The following is a 23,901-nucleotide window of genomic DNA, read 5'->3' on the forward strand; positions in this document are numbered from 1 at the left end:
AGGGGACATCAACAGCATCTTCCCAACTCAGGCACCAGAGACAGTCCTGGGTTTGAGTCCAGCTCTGCTCTTTTCCAGTTGAGTGGCCTTAGGCAGGCTTACTCATCTGGGTTTCAGTTTCCTTCTCGGTTCAAATTGTGCGAACAGCAAGGGCTGCATGATGCCCCACATCGAGCAATGGACAACCTCCTGAACACAGCACAGCAGAGGCAGCAGGACCACAGCACAGGGGCCGCAGAGGGGCAGGCCCTGGCCTGGGTCTCCATGGGAAGTAAGCAAGTTCACAGAAATTGGCCCAGGGAGCAGCAGCCTGTGGTACAAACAGGAGGATGGTGGTGCCATCTTTGGTGGCTGGGTACTGGAGGAGGGTGAGACCACCAAGAGCGCTGCTGGGAGCAGAGGAGGGCAGAGGAACTGAGGATTAGGGCATCAGAGGTAGTTATAGGCCAGGAGCCTGCAAAGAGCAGGAGCAAGGAGGAGGATCACCACTGTCCAGGGGACAAAATTACCCTCCATGCAGCAACCATCCTGCTCATGCACCCAAGGTCCCAATGCAGCAGCACCCATATTTCCTAAGTGCCAAGGCCCAAGTGCAGAGGTGGCCATGCCTAGTGGAACAGCCCACACATCAGTTCCCCTAGCCCCAGCTGGAGTGCAGGTGCCTCTGCTGCCCCCATGCGGCTGGCTGGCACCCTGCCCATCCCTCCCTGACCGCAGCCTTAAACTGCGGGGAGGCTGCAGAGCCTTGGGGTTTTCCTTCCTGGTCCAAGGCTGCTTTGTACAGGCCCGTCCTTGCCTTCAACAGCAATATGGGCACCACTTAAGACCTCAGATATGAAAGGTGCATTCTCTCCTTGAGAAAGGCTTTTGAAATTATTCTGCACAGCAGAAAGAAAAGCTTCAGCCCCTACCAAGAGCAACTGCAGCCTGGCATTCAGGCAGTCTTCTGAGCCTCACCTCCCAGTGTCACAGTGCCTTGAAGGACCCCCAACTCCCCATGAGTTCTTTGACAGACACCTCAGTTCTTCCTTTTCTACTTAGCCTGAAAGAAAAACCAGATTCTCCCTGATCCCCTGAGGAGGTGTTGATTCTAGTGGCCCTTCTGACTCGTATTAGTCTTCCAGACTGTGCTGCTTCTGCTAGTGTACCCACTTTCATCAGAACAGTCCTCCCACTACCCAAGGAAATTCTGCCAAGAAAAAAGTCTTGTCTTTCCAGACATTCATTCCCAGGATTTAGTGTGAAGTAACGTGGAACTGCCCTTCCAAAAACTGCTTGTTAAGTTTCAGGTACACAATTAACCTGCCCAATTAAGTTTGCAGAACCTTGAAATAAAACATGTTTTACAGTTAAGTTCACACACAGGCTTAATGCAAACCAGAGTAATGCACAGATGATTGCCAAGACCACACTGACAAATTGTGATTAGATTTTAACAAATCGTAGCCTGCCTTACATTCAGCAAGTTCAAACAGGACACAAAACCACAGTCAACTGAACACAGAGCAGCTCTCTTCTGAAGCATCTCCAGTGAGTGATGCAGAGATTTCAAAAATACAAAGCAGGCAACTTATATACAGCAAATCCTCACACTGCTTGGACATAGGCCACTTTTTTGTTGTTTTTAATATATCTTTCCTTCCTGGTTGCTAGTTTAGACTGAATTCTTAAGGATTTATCTTGATGACTTAGAAAAATACACGCATCCTTTCTCACTTTGTTTCAGGTAGTGCACAGTCATGAAATTGAGTAAGTCTCTTAAAGAAATGGAAGTCCACACAGATCCCATGGTGGAAGGTTTCAGGAACCCCTCCCCAGGTAACGATCAGGGGATCTTCAACAGCTCAAGGAGTGCTCCAACAGCTCCAAAATAACCCTGAAAGAAAATACACCAAAAATAAGTGCTATTTTCCTTAGACTTATTCAGATCACCTTACGTGTGATGACTAGTGTTAAAGCCAACACTGCCCTTCACACAGCATACCCATTTCCTGAGCACCTCAGAAGGGCCAAGGCCAGCCTGGGAGCACAGATGCCCTAAGGAGTCCCTGTCTGGGGAGGGGCTGTATGTCCTAGACTATCCAAGCACTTCAGACCACTGTGATAAGAGCAAAACCAAACCCGCAGAGGGGCCGATAGGAGCTATGAGGCTAGCAGCAGCTCAGTGACCTCTGGTAAGAGACAGAAACTGACTGTATTTCTGGGGAATGAGGGAGAAGCAGCAGAGGCCTGGAGCATTTCCAGACAACTGAGGAATGAAGGCGAGGTGGGATGCGAAGTGCAATGAAGTAGGTGAAGTTGGGGGGTGGGTCACAGAGGGTGAGAGCCCGACTGGGCTGGGGGAGGGAGGGAGAGTAAGAGGTAAGATGGATTCAAGATTCACCCCTAACAGAGGACAGGACAGCAGGAGGGGGGCAGCATCCCCGAGAATGGGGACACAGGATTAAGAGACGTGGAGAGCAAGGCCGGTGGGTGAGTTCCGTACAGGACATGAGAAGCTGAGGTGCCCACAGCAGCCAAGCAGCTGTGCCCGGGTGGTCAGCAGACACCTGGATCACTGGCCCAGAAGCCAGAGGGGACAAGGATGGGGGAGGGGCAACATCCCTGAGAATGGGGACACATGGGAAGCTGAGGTGCCCACAGCAGCCAAGCAGCTGTGCCCAGGTGGTAACCAGACACCTGGATCACTGGCCCAGAAGCAGGCAGCACAGGAAGGAACACCACCACCCAGAGGCAACGTGGAGAGGCACAGAACAAAGAGCAGACCCTGAGGAAGCACAGAGGTTCCTGAGGGAGGGCAGCCCTCAGCCCTCCTGAGACACAGAAGCAGCAGCTGAGAGAGGACAAGCACTGTGCTGTCTCCAGAAGCAGGCCGTCTGGTCACACGCAACCAAGAACTCAAAACCAAAACACAGGAATAGCACATTAGAGAAAACGAGGCAAACCCCATAATGACAGAAAAGAGAATGGTAGCAAGAACCAGAGGTAAATCCTAAAACGATGCAGAATCCATCAGAGTCTCCACCCCGTAAGGTAAGGTAGCAGACTACTTTTTAAAATAAATAACCAAAAAAGGAATGAGAAGATCCTGAAAGACTTGTGTGTGGATTTTTAAAAAAATAAACAAGTCTCTGAAACATTATAAATAACTACCACTCTATCTTTCACGAAAAGCTTCTTCAAGAAACAAAAGAGGCCAAAGCCTTTCCTGTCACACCCTAGTTGGCAATTTAAAAGAAAGGCATATTGGCCGGGCACAGTGGCTCACAGCTGTAACCCAGCACTTTGGGAGACCAAGGCAGGTGGATCACTTGAGGTCTGGAGTTCAACACCAGCCTGGCCAATATGGCAAACCCCGTGTCTCTACTAAAAATACAAATATTAGCCAGGTGCTGTGGCATGTGCCTGTAGTCCCAGCTACTCAGGAGGCTTAGACAAGAGAATCACTTGAACCCAGGAGGCAGAAGTTAAAGTGAGCCAAGACTGCGCCACTGTACTCCAGCCTGGCTGACAGAGTGAGACCCCATCTCAAAAAACAAAAACAAATAAAAGAAAGGCATATTGACCATCTTTGGTTTTGGTGTGTATAAATAAAATAAAGGCAGCCACACCAATCTGTGATGTGAGGTGGCCTGCAGCTACAGGGCAAAGCACAATGGAAATACAGAGGCAAGGGTATTTGTCTTAATAGTTCACTATAGTTTGTTTTAGGTAGCTTTCTGTACCTTTATTTTATAATAAAATACAGAGATAAAGTCAACCATTGTATATACATATATATAGAGAGAGGGAGAAGGGTCCACTGATGACTGGGATGCTACTATCGAGACAGAAACAGGTGGTTATAAACTACAACTTGCTAAGATGAGAGTAAAGGAAGAAAAGAGGAAAGGCTTGAGAGAATCTATAGGAAGCTTTCACAAGAAAAGTTAAAGTGACTTCAATGTGAGGGCAAGAAAATATTTCAAGGCTCAGAGAGGCTAAAGTAATCAAAGTTCCACAAGTACAGAGATCAACAAAAGAGTCAAAAGCCTGAATGCAAATGGAAAACACAGGGACAAATGGACCAGCAAAGCTAACCAGTGGGAAAAACAAAGTCGGCGAGCAATAAGGACAAAATGCAACCAACAGTTTCACAAAGGGCTTATAACTATTATCATATGACGATATCGGTTTGGTGTTTTGTTTTTTGTTTTGAGATGGAGTTTCGCTCTTGTTGCCCAGGCTGGAGTGCAGCAGCGCATCTCGGCTCACCGCAACCTCTGCCTCCCAGGTTCAAGCGATTCTCCCACCTCAGCCTCTCAAGTAGCTGAGATTACAGGCATGTGCCACCACGCCCAGCTAATTTGTGTGTGTGTGTGGTTTTTTTTTTTTTTTTTTTTTTGAGATGGAGTCTCGCTCTGTGGCCCAGGCTGGAGTGCAGTGGCCGGATCGCAGCTCACTGCAAGCTCCGCCTCCCGGGTTTACACCATTCTCCTGCCTCAGCCTCCCGAGCAGCTGGGACTACAGGCGCCCACCATCTTGCCCGGCTAGTTTTTTGTATTTTTTAGTAGAGACGGGGTTTCACCGTGTTAGCCAGGATGGTCTCGATCTCCTGACCTCGTGATCCGCCCACCTCGGCCTCCCAAAGTGCTGGGATTACAGGCTTGAGCCACTGCACCTGGCCTAATTTTTGTATTTTTTGTAGTGACAGGGCTTCTCCATGTTGGTCAGGCTGGTCTCGAACTCCTGACCTGGTGATCCGCCCACCTCGGCCTCTCAAAGTGCTGGGATTACAGGCGTGAGCCACTGCGCCTGGCCTGTTTGGTGTTTTTGTCTGTTTTGTTGTTTTGGTTTTTGTTTTTGAGACAGAGTCTCGTTCTGTTGCCCAGGCTGTAGTACAGTGGTGTGATCTCAACTCACTGCAACCTCCGCCTCCCAAGTTCAAGAGATTCTCCTGTCTCAGCCTCCCGAGTAGCTGGGATTACAGGCACCCGCCATTGCACCCGGCTAATTTTTGTATTTTTTGTAGAGATGGGGTTTTGCCATGTTGGCCAGGCTGCTCTCAAACTCCTGACCTCAGGTGATCTGCCCATCTCAGCCTCCCAAAATGCTGGGATTACAGATGTGAGCCACCGCAGCCAGCCTGTTTTTGTGTTTTTTTTTTAAGGTTAACTTAAAAAACTAATCTCCATGTTCTACCTAGGAAAAGGTTAAACAAGAGGCAGAAATAAAGCAGAAAAAGATCTAACATTCGAGTTTTAAAAATTCTAATATAAAGCAAAATAAAATAAGTCTGAGATCACAAAAAAAAGATGTATACAGAAACACTATGGCCGGGCGCGGTGGCTCAAGCCTGTAATCCCAGCACTTTGGGAGGCCGAGACGGGCGGATCACAAGGTCAGGAGATCGAGACCATCCTGGCTAACACGGTGAAACCCCGTCTCTACTAAAAATACAAAAAATTAGCCGGGCGAGGTGGCGGGCGCCTGTAGTCCCAGCTACTCGGAAGGCTGAGGCAGGAGAATGGCGTGAACCCGGGAGGCGGAGCTTGCAGTGAGCTGAGATTCGGCCACTGCACTCCAGTCTGGGCGACAGAGCGAGACTCCGTCTCAGAAAAAAAAAAAAAAAAAAAAAAAAGAAACACTATGAACTGTAAGAAACTTAATGGCAATTCAGTGTTGGTTTACAAATACAGTAATGTTAGAATTTTAAAACTAAGTTAGATGACTTCAATTTTAAGCTTTTTGATAAGGGGATTTGTGTACTTTGGACTTCAACTATGAACTAAAGCAATTTAAAGAGAAAAAGTAATCTAGCACTTCAAATCTGTGCTACTATCTGGACTTTGATTTCCTTTAATTGATATAGACTGTTTAACTAAATATGCAATACAATTCTGAAAAATGTTCATCATAACAATATCTAAAATCCAAGAACAGTTGAAATAATAGTTCAACTGCCCCACAGCCAAGAAGGGAAGAACGAACCCTATCCTCTTTCCACGCCTCTGCTTCTTTTCCCCAACAGGAAAAGTAAGAGTGCTTTCCAAGACAGGCTATAAGGTTAAGCAATCTGATTCTTTTCCATTTCATCATTTCCAGCCTGTCTACAATTGTACTTAAGTTCTTATGATAGTGTGGTTCTAGTCCGAGAGGTTTACTGATCTATTCATTTTTACAACATGCATCTTAAATAACTGGCACAAGAATTACAATATATAAAAACTGGCATTGAAAAAAATGAAAAAAAAAAAAAAAAACAGAACCCAGAGTAATGGCACAGTCAGTGCAACAGAAAAAATATAAAGGACAGTTCAGACAAAAATATGGCATCAGAAATATAGGGGAATGTTCATCAAGGGTTTTTCTCTAAAATTTCTTAAGCTTACAATTAAATTAACCCAAAATCTACCTGGCATTGGTATCAGGGAAGAAACAGCTTTCAAATGTTACAAAGTTAAACTACCAAAAAAGGTGGGCACAGTGGCTCACACCTGTAATCCTGGAACTTTGGGAGGCCAAGGAGGGCAGATCACTTAAGGTCAGGAGTTTGAGATCAGTCCAGCTTGGCCAACTAAAAGTACGAAAATTAGCAGGGTGTGGTGGCACACGCTTGTACTCCCAGCTACTTAAGAGACTGAGGTGAGAGGATTGCTTGAACCCAGGAGGCAGAGGCTGCAGTGAGCCCCGAGACTGCACCACTGCACTCCAGTCTGGGTGACAGAGCGAGACTCCATCTCGAAAAAAACAAAAAACAAAAGAAACACTGCAACCCATCTCACCTCCACCCTCTACCTCAAGTTCCATGACAGTGTGACCCACAAGCCCTCTGTGTACATAATGTATCACAAGGAACCAGTCAGCTTACCTCGTGTTCCGAAAAAAGTGCTTTCAACTGCCCCTTGGACCAATAATCCAAAGCATATGCCAAAAGCCGCATGGCGATCGTATTAATTCTCAAGAAATTTCCAACAAATACCACCTGGTTAATGTTCTGAGCACACCAAAAAAAGGCAATTAGTTGTCATCTTAATTCCTATTTTCTCATAAAAGCTACCCCAAATAGAGCACCGTGTGCATAGCTCTTAGCAACAATTTGACTGCTGATCAAATTTAGTCCAGTTGGTCTAGGGCTACTTAAACCTGATCCCCAGACAACTCTGGACCCACTGCAAAGCATGCTAGATAATGTCCCAGGAGAGGGAAATAGATTAGGAAAAACATTTGTATTAAATATGGCCAGCAATAACTAGTTTTGAATACAATGTTTTATACAGAGAAGTTAAAAAAACAAACAAACAAACACCAGTATGACCCCAATCCAAAAGAAGGACAGTGACACAAACAGGCGAAGTATACAAGCAATATAACACACAGGGAAAAAATCAAACCACTAGCTATCAAAGTAAAATTTTAGACCTATTAAGCTAGCAAAAAAAAGCAACTGAAATTCCACCACCAATGTCAGTAAAGTTGTAGTACAATTAATCCACTCATTCATTGCTAAAGATGATCTAAATTGGTGCAGCCCTTGTGCAAAGCATCATGACGATAAATGTCAAAATTCATGAGCATGATCATTTCTGTAGACCAGAAATCTCATTCCTAAGTAAGCCCCATATCAAGAATAAAATTCAACCAAAGAATAACTTCATGCTTAAAAATGCTTACTGCCAAGTTATCAGCAAGCAACCAAATGCCAAGCTCTATGTTGATATAAAATAACTCGATCAAATAAATATACAGCCACGAAATGTGTAATATTTAAGTACAAAATACAAATTGTGGTATGCACACCAACTAAAATTTCTGAAAATACATAAGCACAGGAAAGGGAACATACAATAAAGAAAAAAAGAAATTACGATATTCAAACAAAGAAATGTTTAATTACTTGATGTTGATACAGTATTTTTTCACTTAAAATGAGATAAATCCTTTGTGTCTTTTGAGGTTTCCTTTTAAGCTACATGCCTGTATCATCTATTTAAAGGATAACTTTTTAAAAATAAAAGAACAATTTAACAACTGTACACACAGGGACAAGCCATAAGCTGCACCAACTGGATCCTAGATCCTCTTTCCCCAAGGGCAGCCCATTCTTGGTTCTTTCATAGCCCTGTACAATGCTGCTTGACCTGAATGCTACAAGGCAGCACTGTAAAGAAGCTGAAAGCACAAAGACACAGCTCTGCTGAGGTGGGGGAGCCAAGGAGGGCACTCCTCGGCCTGCTCAGTCTTCTCCCAGCTTCAGTGACTTCCTCTGGATTCCTCCCTAGGGCCTCTAGAGCTCAGCGGTGAGTGTGGAGTCTACATTCAGCATCATTATCCATCATCACCCCCAACAGTCCCCAATATCTGGAACACTGGCTACCTTCTACTCTTTCTCTACTTTGTCCTCAAAGTATGTCATTTTCCTTTTAGACAAGTAGCAATGTTTATCTTGAGTTAAAAAAAAAAGAAGAAGAAGAAGAAGATGATTAATCTATATTTGAAAAGTTTTAACTTCGTGCTAAAACAAACCCCACCCCAAATGACTACATTTTGGCACTGTTCTGAGAAGACAGACATATAGTGGGGCCCACTTAAGTTCAGTTTTTTCCTTAAAGCAATTAAAGAAACCCATGTCCCCTTACTTCATTAAGGGCACACATTCTTGCTATTGAGCCAATGTTGTTGGTGATGGTGATCAAAGTCGCTCTGGCAAGGTCCTCTTTACTAACGGCCTCTCGCTTCTCCTTGCTCATCATGTTTCCAAAGCTGTGATGGAGGAAAAAAAATTCCCATTGCTAAACCAAAAGCAACAAAGCCCAACAGAACTTGAATGTTACTTTATTGAAATAAAACTAGCTTTTAGGTCAACATTGTTGAAATCTTCAAACTTTTTATTTTGCAATAATGGAGCATCTGCTCAAAGAGAAATGCAGCTTCAAATAGAGCCCTCAAACATTCTAAATGAGCAGACAGCTTTCCCTGTGGTTTCTACTGAAGTCTACCTTTGATACCAGATATTCATACATTCAGTTAGAATCTCATCAGATGCACTGGAAGGCACCATTGCTCCTGCAACCAGACAGTTTCAGGACAACACCTCTAACAGCAATTCATCTCAACCGCACAGCTGTTCCACTCAGATGGTCACATGCACATCCGGTAAACTGTTCCATCAGAGCAGAGCAAAGTACAGACAGCTGAGTCCCAGAGTGAGCTACTTAAGAGTTTCAGGTTTCCCTAGAAGATAAAGTACTTCAATGTACATGCCGAGCAGAACTGCTACAATAATTTGCCAATCAGAAAAGGAAGTGATGACCAATGAGCGAATGTTACAAACACAGAAAATGAAATCAACAGCATTTACCAAGTGTCTCAACTTAGTAAACAAGCATGTATATAAAGTGATTTTTCTATTAGTAAAAGCCATGTGCCCCAACATACGGAAATTACACTTCTAAATGATCTCAAAATGGAGACAACGATTTCATTCATAATAGCATCAGAGAATAAAACGCTTACAGATATATCTAACAAAAGTGTAACACCTGTACAATAAAATCTACAAAACACCGTTGAAAGAAAGCAAAGATCTAAATAAATGGAAAGACATTCCATCTTTTTGGATCAGAAGACTCTGTATTAGGATGGCAATACTCTCCAAATTGGCCAAAAGATTCAACACAATCTCTATTAAAATCCCAATTGTCTTATTTATAGACTTTGCCAAGTTAACCCTAAAATTCATACCCTCAAGGTACCCAGAATGGCCAAAATAATCTTGAAAAAAGAACAAGTTGGATGACTCACACTTTCTTACTTCAGAACTTAATACAAAGCTACAGTATCAAGGCAATGTGGTAACAGCATAAAAACAGACATGTATATCAATGGCACAGAACTTGGAGTCCAGGAATAAACCCAAACATCTATGGTCAACTGATTTTTGACAAAGGGGGCAAGAGAATTTAACAGGGGAAGAATTATCTTTTCAACAAATGGTACTAGGATAACTGGACATCCACACACAAAAGAAATGAACTTGGACCTCCACCTCACACCATACACAAAATTTATTCAAAATGGATCAAATATAAGAGCTAGATGTAAGAGCTAAAACCACCGGGCGCAGTGGCTCACGCCTGTAATCCCAGCACTTTGGAAGGTCGAGGCGGACGGATCACGAGGTCAAGAGATCAAGACCATCCTGGACAATATGGTGAAACCCTGCCTCTACTAAAAATACAAAAATTAGCTGGGCGTGGTGGTATGCACTGTAGTCCCAGCTACTCGGGAGGCTGAGGCAGGAGAATCGCTTTAACCCGGGAGGCAGAGGTCGCAGTGAGCTGAGATCGCGCCACTGCACTCCAGCCTGGTGACAGAGCAAGATTCTATCTCAAAATAATAATAATAATAATAATAATAAAATAAAAGAGCTAAAACTATAAAACTCTCAGAAGAAAAAAAAACAATTCTTCATGATCTTAAATTAGGCAATTCTTCATCTTAGATTTCTTACATATAACACCAAAAGCACAAGTGATAGATGATAGATAAGATTAACTTCATCAAAATTTAAAATTTCCATGCTGCAAAGGACACCATCAAGGAAGTGAAAAGACAGCTAACAAAATGGGACAAAATATTTGCAAATTATGTATCTAATAAGGGACTTGTATCCAGAACTCAATAATAAAAAGACAATCTAACTAAAAACTTAGCAATAGACTTGAGCAGATATTTCTCCAAAGACTACAGACAGATGGCCAGTAAATACATGAAAAGATGTTCGGGCTGGGCACGGTGGCTCACACCTGTAATCCCAGCACTTTGGGAGGCCGAGGTGGGTGGATCACTTGAGGTCAGGAGTTAGAGACCAGCCTGGCCAACATGGCGAAACCCCACCTCTACTAAAAATACAGAAATTAGCCAGGCATGTTGGCATAATTTACAGGTGTGCCTGTAATCCCAGCTACCTGGGAGGTGAAGCAGGAGAATCGCTTGAACCCAGGAGGTAGAGGTTTCAGTGAGGCAAGATGGTGTCACTGCACTCCAGCCTGCGCAACAGAGCGAGACCTTGCCACACACACAAAAAAAAGATGTTTCAGTCAGGCATGGTGATGGCTCACACCTGTAATCCCAACATGTTGGGAAGCCAAGGTGGGAGTGGGAGGATCACTTGAGACCAGGACAGCCTAGGCAACATAGCGAGACCCTATCTCTACAAAAAATAAATTAGGCAAGGCAGTGCACAGCTATAGTCCTAGTGACTCAGGAGGCTGACGCAGGAGAAACACTTGAGCCCAGGAGATCAAGGCTGTAGTGAGCTATGATCGCAACACTGCGCTCTCACTCACGTGGGCAACAGGGCGAGACCCTGCCTCTTAAAAAATAAAAACACAAGATATCACTTCACTCCTACTAAGACAACTAAAACCAAGAAGACAGACAGTAAGTGTTGACAAAAAATTTAAATGTTCATAACCTGCTAAGACTGTAAAATGGGACTGCCACTTTGGAAAACAGTGTAGTAGTTCCTCAAAATATTAAACATTAAGTTATTTATGACTCAGCAATTCTACTCTCACGTATATACCCAAAAGAATTAAAAATATATGTGCATACAAAGACACATAAATGTTCAACATTATAACCAAAAAAAGGAAACAACCCAAATGTTCATCAACCAATAAATGGATAAAATGTAGTATTAGCCACATAATGAAATATCATGTGGCAGCCGGGCACGGTGGCTCACGCTTGTAATCCCAGCACTTCGGGAGGCTGAGGCAGGCGGATCACCTGAGGTCAGGAGTTGGAGATCAGCCTGGCCAACATGGAGAAATCCTTTCTCTACTTAAAAAAAAAAAAAAAAAAAAAATTAGCCAGGCTTGGTGGCGCATGCCTGTAATCCCCGCTACTCAGGAGGCTGAGGCAGGAGAACTGCTTGAACCCGGGAGGCGGGGGATGCAGTGAGCCGAGATCACACCATTGCACTCCACCCTGGTCAAAAAGAGCAGAACTCCATCTCAGGAAAAAAAAAAAAAAAAAAAGAAAGAAAAAAGAAATATTATTTGGCAATAAAAAGGAATAAAGTACTGATTCACACTGTAATGTGAATGTTTGAAAACATTATGCTAAATGAAGAAGTAATCACAAAAGATCACATACTGTATGATACCACTTAAATGTTCAGAAGAGGCAAACCTAGAGACAGAAAATAAATTGCTGTTAGGCTGGGCGCGGTGGCTCAAGCCTGTAATCCCAGCACTTTGGGAGGCCGAGACGGGCGGATCACGAGGTCAGGAGATCGAGACCATCCTGGCTAACCCAGTGACACCCCGTCTCTACTAAAAAAAATTTTTAAAAAAAATTAGCCGGGCAAGGTGGCGGGCGCCTGTAGTCCCAGCTACTCGGGAGGCTGAGGCAGGAGAATGTCGTAAACCCGGGAGGCGGAGCTTGCAGTGAGCTGAGATCCGGCCACTGCACTCCAGCCTAGGCAACAGAGTAAGACTCCGTCTCAAAAAAAAAAAATAAATAAATAAATAAATAAATAAATAAATAAATAAATAAATTACTGTTTGACAGGAGCTATGGGGGGAATGGAGAGTGGTAGCTAATGAATATAAGGTTTCTTTCTAAGATGATAAAAATGTCCTAAAATTGGGATTACAGTGATGGTTGCGCAATCCTGTAAATACACTAGAAATTACGAAATTGTACACTTTAAACAGGTGACTTTATAGTATGTAAATTACATCTCAATAGAGCTTTTTTTAAAAATATGCCCATTATTTTATCTCTGTATTTCTTTTGTTTGTTTGTTTTTGAGACGGAGTCTCACTCTGTCACCCAGGCTGGAGTGCAGTGGCGTGATCTCAGCTCACCGCAACCTCTGCCTCCAGGGTTCAAGTGATTCTCCTGCCTCAGCCTCCCAAGTAGCTGGGTCTACAGGTGCAAACCACCATGCCCGACTAATTTTTGTATTTTTAGTAGGGACGGGGTTACGCTATGCTGACTAGGCTGGTCTCGAACACTTGACCTCGTGATCTGCCTGCCTCGGCCTCCCAAAGTGCTGGGATTACAGGCATGAGCCACTGCGCCCGGCCCTCCTGTATTTCTTAGAACACACATGCCCCCTTACCTTGAAGCCACAGCCCAGCCTGGCAGTCCAAACCTCTCATAGTCCCCTCCATAAATATCTCGTACTAGTTTATCCACTTTGGTGCTATCTCCACGAGATGCCATTTCAAGAGCTTCTTCAAAAGTGGTACAGCCAGTAAGAAGACAACAGAGACCAAAAAAAGTTCCTCCTCCAAGACTATGATTTAAAAAAAAGTAACAGTATTGTAACATTTTAAAAAATAAGAACAGGAAGTTAACATTTATGAATCCCAAAACCATATTCACATATCCAACCCAATCATGCAAATGTCACTGGTAGGAAACAAGTCTGTGAAAAGATAAGGTGCCTGATACATACCTTTAAGACACACATGCATGTGAGCCAACATGCAAAGTCCAAAATACAGGGCCCATGTCCCCAGAGCAGTCTGGATGGCTGCCAAGTATGAAGAGCCTCAAGTGCAAATTAGCCCTACACACCTGGGGTCATGCTAACACCTCCTCTCCTTCCCTCTCCAAGTACATTCCCTGAGTCATTCTCATCCGAGCACCTTGTCACCCTGGCTTATCAGTGCACCCCCCATCATACTCCTCCTGCAATGTGTTTTGTCACAAAAAAATTACCCCTCTATTTAAATCACAACTGCTTTTTTAAAAATTTGTTTATCCCAACCCCAGATCCCTGTTTTTCCTGAAGTGATCTCTAACACTTAAGCCGAAACATTTTCTTTTATCTAATCCTTTTTTTTTTTTTTTGAGATGGAGTTTAGCTCTTGTTGCCCAGGCTGGAGTACAATGGCACGATCTTGGCTCACTGCAATCTCTGCCTCCTGGTTCAAGTGATTCTCCTGCCTTGGCCTCCCAAGTAGCTGGGATTACAGGCATGTGCCACCATGCCCGGCTAATTTTGTATTTTTAGTAGAGATGGGGTTTCTCCATGTTGGCCAGGCTGGTCTTGAACGCCCGACCTCAATGCACCCGCCTCGGCCTCCCAAAGTGCTGGGATTACAGGTGTGAGCCACCGTGCCCGGCCCTAGTCCTCTCTTTTCTTTTCCTTTTTTTTTTTTTTTTTTCCTGAGACGGAGTCTCACTCCGTCACCCAGGCTCGAGTGCAGTGGCGCAATCTCGGCTCACTGCAACCTCCACCCTCTGAGTTCAAGCAATTCTCTCGCCTCAGCCTCCTGAGTAGCTGGGATTACAGGCGCCTGCCACTGCGTCCGGCTAATTTTTGTATTTTTACTAGAGATGGGGTTTCACCATGTTGGCCAGGCTGATCTTGAACTCCTGACCTAGTCAACCACCTGCCTTGGCCTCCCAAAGTACTGGGATTACAGGCATGAGCCAGCACACCTGGCTAATCCTCTCTTTTCATACTACCTTCCCTCAATAATTTTTCTACTGATTAGTACCTATCAACTTCTAAATCACATACCTAGAATAAATCATTATTCTACACATACATATGTGTGTGCAGAAGCATGAAATTTACACAGGTTTCAAAGCTAGGTCCTTTCCCATGCCTTCTCCTTACAGATGCTGCCTAATAACTTTAGCTACTTTGTGTATGCACACCATAAACTATCTGAGGGCAAGGGCTACAATGAGTCTGCTGGCGCGACCATTTAGGAAACACTTAGGATAGTAAGTCTTGAACAGTAGACATTAAAGAAAAGTGGGTCATAAAATCATCATTTTCAAAGAGAAACATTTGTTTGCATAATCTAGAAACACTTAAATCTTTCACCTAGCAGGTTCTGGAAGTTATAGTTAGTTACATGTAATACCTGAAAACTCAGCCCCTTATGATACTAAGAATAAACAATGAGTTTTATATACAACTTACCTAGTACCTGTGACCCGTTTGTAATTATCTTTGGAATATACTGCTAAGATGCTAACCCCTGAGCCAATGTTCACCAGAAGCAGAGGATATGGATTTTTCAAATCAAATGGTAACTTCTGACACTTTTCAGAATCAGCAGGGTTTTCAAAGTAATAGCACTGTGACCGTCCATTGAATCCAACTGAGTCAATGTATAAAATTCCTTTTATCAAGCAATCTAGTTCATCCAGTTTGCAAAGCTGAAGATCACCTATCTGTAATGAAATAAGAATGTACTCAGACTTTTTAATAACCCAAAAGAAACAGAAATTCCATTCAATAAGACATCCCCACTACGTGAAACCAACCATAAAAGTGCATTCACAGATGTGTATTATTTGTGCATGCTTTAAGAACAGATTTAGGAGCAAACATAGGGACAGAATGCTGAGACACACTCCTGCTACCACAGACCCAAACACACTCTACATAGAAACTACTGCAGCAGCTGAATAAATGTGACCAAAAAAAAAAAAAAAAAAAAAAAACCCCCACAGTATTTATCAACCTTCAAGCAGAAATCCAGATCTCTGCTTACAGGGACAATGGGGCTGAAATGCAGCTCAGGCCACAGCACTATCAGAAACCACCTGGTGACACAGGGCAGGAGCCACAAGGACTGTGACAGAGGACCATCTCAAGACTTTGGAGCAGTATCAAAAGAGGCCATACATTATTCAACAATCTGAAGCCAAAAGGCTGAAAGTATCCAGTTAGAAGGTAAGATTTTTTTTTTTCACTATCTAAACCAGCTACAGCTTCTTGGGAGGGAGGGAAATTTTAGCAGTCAAAATCTGAGCTGTTTTATAATCAATTAATTCCATTTAAATAATAAAGAAAAGACTAAGTTATTATTTGTATTACGGAGCACTGTATAGCAACTAAAAATGAAGAGGATTGGCCGGGCGTGGTGGCTCACGCCTGTAATTCCAGCACTTTGGGAGGCTGAGGCAGGCAGATCACGAGGTCAGGAGTTCAAGACCAGCCTGGCCAACATGGTGAAACCTAGTCTCTACTAAAGATTTAAAAGAAAAATTAGCCAGGTATGGTGGCGCACACCTGTAATCCCAGTTACTCAGGAGGCTGAAGCAGGAGAATCTCTTGAACCTGGGAGGCGGAGGTTGCAGTGAGCTGAGATCGTACCACTGTACTCCAACCTGGATGACAGGGCGAGACTCCGTCTCAAGAAAAAACAAACCCAGAAATGAAGAGGATCTGTATGTTCTGAAGTGGGAAGGACTCCAAGGCATGTTAGTTAAAAAAGTTAAGTTGAGGCCAGACACGGTAGCTCACACCTGTAATTCCAGTCCTTTGGGAGGCCAAGGCAGGCGGATCACTTGAGGTCAGGTGTTCCAGACCAGCCTGGACAACATGGCGAAACCCCGTCTCTACTAAAAGACATGCAGAGTAACAGGCAGAATTTGGGCCAGGCACGGTGGCTCACCCCTATAATCCCAGCACTTTGGGAGGCTGGGGCGGGCAGATCACCTGAGATCAGGAGTTCGAGACCAGCCTGACCAACATGCAGAAACCCTGTCTCTACTAAAAATACAAAATTAGCCGGGCATGGTGGCACATGCCTGTAACCCCAGCTACTTGGGAGGCTGAGGCAGGAGAACTGCTTGAACCCAGGAGGTGGAGGTTGTGTTGAGCCGAGATTGTGCCATTGCACTCCAGCCTGGGAACAAGAGTGAAACTCCATCTCAAGAAAAAAAAAAAATGCAGAATCTCTTTTGGACTAATGTTCTCTCATTTAGTGACAGAAAAACATAAGTCAGTCACTGAAGACATTTTCAATCTGTATTGCACCCTGAAGGTCAGGATCTTCGCCAATTCATTTGTCAGTTCTCTGGCCTACCCCCACCATCCACCCTGAAAGGACCTAGCCTCAAGGCCTTGCTCACCATGTTCTCCAGTGTTCACTCAAAAAAGCAAGATAGAGCACCTGGCAGCATGCCCCAGGGGCCAGACATGGTGGCGAGACTCCAGTTAAGTGTGCAGCACAGAACACATCAGAAAGCACTCTGGGAGAGAAGGGCTCTGCAGTCACCCATCTCACACTAGCCCTGAGCCGAAAACACCACTTTTGACCAGAGTTCCTTATTTTTTCAGTTAGTGAACATGCCGGGAAACAACTGAGGGTAGACAAGATTGAAAACAATTTCATGACATGAAATGATTTTTTAAAATTATATTTCAATCTCATTGTTCATGATCTAATGATGTTCCTTGTAGGTAGTTTCTTCCTCAACATACAGCAGATGCCCTAATTTTTCATAGTAAAGGAACAACAAAATGCTACCCTTTTAGTGGCTCTGATTATCATCCATATACATATATCTGAATTATACAACCACCTCTAGATGGCTAACTTCTGACTATCACTAGCGTACACTTTAATCTTCATTTGACTCAAGAAAATTCAAGTTCTACTAGAGATGGAAATTATTTCACCACCTGCTACTGGCATTATTTTTAACAATCAAATTACCATAAATTGTATATAAGCTAAAAAATGCATACTGTGAGAAAATCCTGCTCAAATTTGTACGCTCCACCTCCAGTGGCACAAAAGACAGTGTGGAGACTCGAGAAGTTTTTATCTCTGCCCATTTGAATAAAAGCAGGCATGTCATGAGTGGGAAAGCGTATAAAGTGCAGATTGCCTTTGCGTCCACACAGAGTCAGGTCCTTCAGCTCGAGGTGCACGTCCCGGATGCCTGTGGACCCATAAGCCACATTGGAGGTCAGGTACTTCCGAATGCTTTTAAGACTTTCCACTTCTTCCTCTTCTTCTTCAGCAGTTATGTCTTTGGGTTCAAAATAAACCAGCTTGACCAGAGTTCCACCGATATCCAAGCCAAACCATGGAAAAACTAAACGGGGAAGAAAAATAAGTCAGCACAGCTTTTTTCTGAAAACTAAATTTACACTTACCACAGTAGCAACTTATTTCAAACCCTAGGGTTTCCAAAGAACATAATTCTACACAAAAAGGTTTTGGGGCAAAGAAACGTGATTCTGTCTTCATTCAGATGCACAACTTAAAAAAAAAATACTACAGCAAAGATGAAAAATAAAAATTCAAAGTATTGAGCCAACCCAACCATTCTGACAAGCCCAAACTGCATTATGAAATACTTTAACAATAACAAGCTGACTACTCATAAGCCTCAACTGTGAAAAACAAAGATTCAGAATGAAAAGCTATCTTTCCTATTAGCTTAAAAAAAAAAAAAACATTGAGACTTCAGAGTTTTGTTTAGCAGCAAACCAGAAACAGGAAATTCCCAACCCTATGTAACATATAACCTCCAATGGTCAATTTATCTTTCAAAATCTGATATCCCAAAAATAAAAGGTTTCAGTAGACGTTATGTTAACACTGGTTCCCAAAATGTCCTTTAGGCCAAGCACAGTGGCTCACGCCTATAATCTTAGCACTTTGGGAGGCCAAGATGGGTGGATCACCTGAGGTCAGGAATTCGAGACCAGCCTGGCCAACATGGTGAAACCTTGTCTCTACTAAAAATACAAAAATTAGCCAGGCATGTTGGTGGGCACCTATAATCCTAGCACTCCAGAGGCTAAGGAAAGATGAGGAAGGAGAATCACTTGAACCCGGGAGGCGGAGGCTGCAGTGAGCCGAGATCATACCACTGCACTCCAGCCTGGGTGACAGAGTGAGACTCCATCCCCCAAAAAATAAAAATAAAAATAAAAAAAGGCCAGGTATGGAGGCTCACACCTGTAATCCCAACACTTGGGGAGGCCAAGGCAGGTGGATCACAAGGTCAAGAAACCGAGATCATCCTGGCCAACATGGTGAAACCATCTCTACTAAAAATACAAAAATCAGTTGGCCATGGTGGCGTGCGCTTATAGTCCCTGCTACTCCGGAGGCTGAGGCAGGAGAATCGCTTGAACCCACGAGGCAGAAGTTGCAGTGAGCCGAGATCACACCACTGCACTCCAGCCTGGCAACAGAACGAGACTCCATCTCAAAGAAAAAAAAAAGAAAAAGAAGGCCTCAAGAGATTGGATCAAAATGGACTACACAGACATATGGAAGGTCCCAATTTAATGAGGGCTCAAATTTAATGTGAGCCACTGTGCCCCACCTAATTTAAAGTATTTTCAACTTCTGATGGGTTTATGGAATGCAGCATAAACATCATACATCAAAGAGCATCTGTAAATGCTTCCCCTCCCAACCTAAATCCTAGAAATTACTAAAGATGTGGGTTTAGGCCAGGCGCGGTGGCTCACACCTGTAATCCCAGCACTTTGGGAGGCTGAGGAGGGCAGATCACCTGAGGTCAGGAGTTTGAGACCAGCCTGGCCAACATGGTGAAACCCCATCTCTACTAAAAATACAAAATTAGCCCGGTGTGGTGGCGGGCACCTGTAATCCTAGCTACTCAGGAGGCTGAGGCAGGAGAATTGCTTGAACCTGGGAGGTGGAGGTTTCAGTGAGCTGAGATTGCACTACTGCACTCCAGCCTGGGTGACAGAGCAAAACTCCACCTCAGAAAAAAAAAAAGATTTGGGTTTATTGATATATTATTTTCTAAAATAATTCTGGGAACCAAGAAGAGATAGGAGCAGAACTAGGTTTACAGAGGCAATAACCATGCATAAGCCTCAAAAGAGGAATGCTATTAAAACTGGGATCAGCTATGAAGGTGAGACAGAGAACGTAGGGGTGTTCTATCCAAGATGTAGGTTTAGGGTGGCTACCATGGGGAAACAAAAGCAGGTCTGGTGCAGTCACAAGTGATGGTGGGGAAATGTGCCTGGCACAAGTGGACAGGTCACTCCCTCTACCAATAACCATGTTCTATCCCCAACACCAACAGAAGCAGTATTCACTGGAAACAGGCACTGGAGCCCCAGAATCAGGATGGCACTCAGGTGGCTGCTATTTCCCAGAACAAGTAAGGAGACGTTTTGCCCCATATTTTGCCACACATCTTATACCTCCCCTACCATCAATTCTGACCAACTGGTAAACAGACACTGAATCCACTGGCAGAAGAACAGCAATTCTCAAACCAGTGATTACCACTTTTACAAACTAGAAAAACTAAAAGGGAAACAAACACCACAAAAATAAGAAACTAAGTATCTGAAGAAAGAGTTGCAGGAATAAACAAGAGAATCAAAAATATTCTCAGAAGTAAAATTATATCTCATCCATTAAAAAAAGCTACCATAGAGAAAAATCAAAAATTAAAAAACAATTGCCAGATGTGTGTGGTTGCAAAAATTAACACATGATAAAATTATATACAACTAAATACACAATGTACAAAAGAGTCTATGCAAAACGGTTTCTATTTATTTTTCACCTTTTATTTTTATTTTTAGAGACAGCATATCACTCTGCTGCCCAGGCTGGAGTGCAATGGCTCAATCACAACTGACTGTTAACCTTGAACTCCTGGGCTCAAGCAACCCTCCTGCCTCAGCATCCCAAGTAACTATGACTACAGGAACACAACCATTCCAGCTAATTTTTTAATTTTTTGTAGAGACAAGGTCTCACTGTGCTGTCCACGCTGGTCTCCAACTCCTGGCCTCAAGCAGTCCTCCCACTTTGGCCTCCCAAAGTGCTGGGATTACAGGCCTGAGTCATCACACCCAGCAAAATTTAAATACGGTTTGTCTATGTTAACTTGCTAATTGTGGGGAAAAATGCTCTCAAAACCAAAAAAAAGGACAAACTACTACATACTTAATATTCATGAATCTCAAAAATAGGCTGAGTAAAACAAACCTTGCACAAAAGGCTACACACTATATTATTCCATTTATATGAAACTTTTGAATACGCAAACTGGCCGGGCACGATGGCTCAAGCCTGTAATCCCAGCACTTTGAGAGGCCGAGACAGACAGATCACCTGAGGTCAGGAGTTCAAGACCAGCCTGGCCAATATGGTGAAATCATACTGTACTAAGCATATGTACTAAAAATACAAAACTTAGGCCGGGCACAGTGGCTCACGCCTGTAATCCCAGCACTATGGGAGGCTGAGGGAGGTGGATCACAAAGTCAGGAGTTCAAGATCAGCCTGACCAACATGGTGAAACCCCGTCTCTACTAAAAATACAAAAAATTAGCCAGGCATGGTGGCACACACCTCTAATCCCAGCTACTCAGGAAGCTGAGGCAGGAGAATCACATGAACCTGAGAGATGGAGGTTGTAGTGAGCCGAGATCACGCCACTGCACTCCAGCCTGGGTGACAAGCGAGACTCCATCTCAAAAAAAAAAAAAAAAAAATTAGCTGGGCCTGGTGGAGTGCGCCTGTAATCCCAGCTACTCCAGAGGCTGAGGCAGGAGAAAGGAAAATCGCTTGAACCGGGAGACAGAGGTTGCAGTGAGCTGAGATCATGCCATTGCACTCCAGCCTGGGCAATAAGAGCAAAACCTGGTCTCAAAAAAGAAAAAAGAAAAAAGAAAAAAGAAAAAAAAAAAAGCAGGCATGGTGGCTAATGCCTGCAATCCCAGTACTTTGGGAGGCCAAGGCGGGCGGATCATCTGAGGTTAGGAGTTCAAGACCAGCCTGGCCGACATGGCAAAACCTCGTCTCTACTAAAAATACAAAAATTAGCCGGGTGTGGTGGTGCATGCCTGTAATCCCAGCTACTCGGGAGGCTGAGGCAGGAGAGTCACTTGAACCTAGGAGGAGGAGGTTTCAATGAGCCGAGATTGCACTACTGTACACCAGCCTGGGCAACAGAGGGGAGACTCCATCTCAAAAAAATAAAAATAAATTTAAAAAGGCAAGCTAATCATTTTTACATCTGAAAGCAAGCAAATCATGGGCTTGAGAGCTGGGGTTAGACTGCACAGAGGCAGGGAAAAACTCTGTGGTAACCCAACTCTTGTTTAGGGGTAAAAGGGTTGTGTGTGTGTGTGGCTATATATATCTGTCAAAACTCATGGAATTGTACGTTTTAAATGCATGCAGCTTATTCTATGTAAATTGTAACATTAAAAGACGCTGTTATAAAAGAGAGAAAACAATTGCTAAAATAAAGCTTGACAGATATATTTAACAGCAAAATGGACACAGAAAAAACAAATGGAAAACAAAACTAAAGATTATCCCCAAATGCTTCTGAAGTATGAAGGAAAGGTCAATATAGAGAAAATGGAACCTGGCTGGGTGCAGTGGCTCACACCTGTAATCCTAACATTTTGGGAGGCCGAGATGGGAGGATCATTTGAAGCCAGGAGTCCAAGACGTCCCAGGACAACACAGCCAGACCCCATGTCTACTATCAAAAAAAAAAAAAAACTAGGCCAGATGTAGTGGCTCATGCCTGTAATCCTAGCACTTTAGGAGGCCAAGGTGGGCGGATCACTGGAGCTCAGAAGTTCAAGACCAGCCTGGTCAACATGACGAAACCCCATCTCTACTAAAAATACAAAAATTGGCCAGAAATCACTTGAACCCAGGAGGCAGAAGTTGCAGTGAGCTGAGGTTGCCCCACCGTACTCCAGTCTGGGCCACAGAGTGAGATTCCATCTCAAAAATTAAAAATTAAAAAAAATTAGCCAGGCACACACCTGTAGTCACAGTTACTTGAAAGGGTGAAGTGAGAGGATAGCTTGAGCCCAGGAGGTCAAGGTTGTAGTGAGCTATGATCATGCCACTGCACTCCAGCCTGGGTGACAGAGTGAGACCTTGTCTCAAAAAAAAAAAAAAAAAAAAAAAAAAAAATATATATATATATATATATAGAACTAGAAAGACCAACATCTTATGTGACTTCTAGAAATTTCCTTGGGGAGAGGGAAGACACCAATCATCAGGTTACTCTAAGTGTTAAACAGTGTTTATCAGTCAGGAGAGAAGGGAAAGACAACTTAGATACATCCTATTGAAATTTCAAGATATCATAAGGAAAAAACTGAATTCCTATAAAGATACATAAATCACATAAAAGTCAGTATTAGACTTTTCATCAGCAGCAGAGATGCCAGAAGACAATGGAGCACTGGCTTCAAAGTTATAAGGAAAATGATTTTGAAACTTGTATCCAGCCAACCAAATAAGCTTTGAAGTGGGAGTGCAAAAACAATTTTTACACATGTAAGGCATCAACTTTACTATTCAAAGACCTTCTCTAACATAATTGGTAGATGAATGCCATCATAATTTGAAAACATCCAAGAGCTTTAAGAAACTCTTTTGTTATCCAAGAGCTTTAAGAAATAAACTAAAGTACTGACTTTTACAAAAATAAGCAATCTGAAACTAAAATACTTACATGATTTCGACATAGGAAGTCGAAGAGGGAAGAGAAGGGAGAAGGAAATGAAAGCAAGCAGCAGTTCTGTCTTGTTGGAAAAGGGAAGAAAAGATAGATTCTGATTAATTCTACACAAGAATGGAGAAGTGATAGTTTAAATTTGTCAAAATTCAGAGGTGACTCCAGAGGAGAGAGAAAAAAAAAAAAAAAAAAAAAAAAAAACCATGATTTTTACGTTAGAAAAAAAAAGGCTATCACTTAAAAAAAACTGACAAGAAAAGGTGAAAAGTATAGTAAATAGAAAACAGCCAGGTGTGGTGGCTCATGCCTGTAATTCCAACACTTTGAGAGGCCAAGGTGGGTGGATCACTTGAGGCCAGGATTTGGGAGACCAGTCTGGACAACATAGCAAGACCACATCTCTAAAAAAAAATTTAGGCATGATGACATGCACCTGTAGTCCCAGCTACTCCAGGGGCTGAGGCAGGAGGATTGCTTGAGCCCAGGAGTTTGAGGCTACAGTGAGCTGTGATAGAGCCACTGTACTCCAGCCTGGCAGCAGAGCAAGATCCCATCTCTTAAATAAATAAATAAAGTAAGTAAGTAAGTAAGTAAGTAAATAAAGCCTGTAATCCCAGCACTTTGGGAGGCCAA

At 43.3% G+C, this 23,901-nt stretch overlaps 1 protein-coding gene across 7 annotated transcripts in view; it reads right to left on the minus strand.

The window, feature by feature from the left end:
- Window positions 1–1,315: 1,315 nt before the first annotated feature.
- The window catches only part of PANK2 (pantothenate kinase 2), a 36,838-nt gene continuing 14,252 nt past the window's right edge, over window positions 1,316–23,901 (minus strand). For 2 of the 7 annotated variants that reach the window (XM_010378950.2, XM_030914186.1), the window contains exons 2-7: window positions 17,504–17,856; window positions 14,942–15,195; window positions 13,118–13,294; window positions 8,619–8,742; window positions 6,851–6,976; window positions 1,316–1,876 (exon numbers count right to left, since the gene is read on the minus strand). In XM_010378950.2, the coding sequence (XP_010377252.2) occupies window positions 1,826–1,876; window positions 6,851–6,976; window positions 8,619–8,742; window positions 13,118–13,294; window positions 14,942–15,195; window positions 17,504–17,856 (1,085 nt within the window). In that variant the 3' untranslated portion in view covers window positions 1,316–1,825. Of the gene's footprint in view, window positions 1,877–6,850; window positions 6,977–8,618; window positions 8,743–13,117; window positions 13,295–14,941; window positions 15,196–16,039; window positions 16,361–16,884; window positions 17,071–17,503; window positions 17,857–23,901 lie in introns of those variants that run through there. The other 5 variants (XM_030914188.1, XM_030914187.1, XM_030914189.1 and 2 more) reach the window with 5 other exon arrangements.

The sequence above is a fragment of the Rhinopithecus roxellana genome, chromosome 13 (genome assembly GCF_007565055.1).
Source record: "Rhinopithecus roxellana isolate Shanxi Qingling chromosome 13, ASM756505v1, whole genome shotgun sequence".
NCBI classification, from domain to species: Eukaryota; Metazoa; Chordata; class Mammalia; order Primates; family Cercopithecidae; genus Rhinopithecus; species Rhinopithecus roxellana.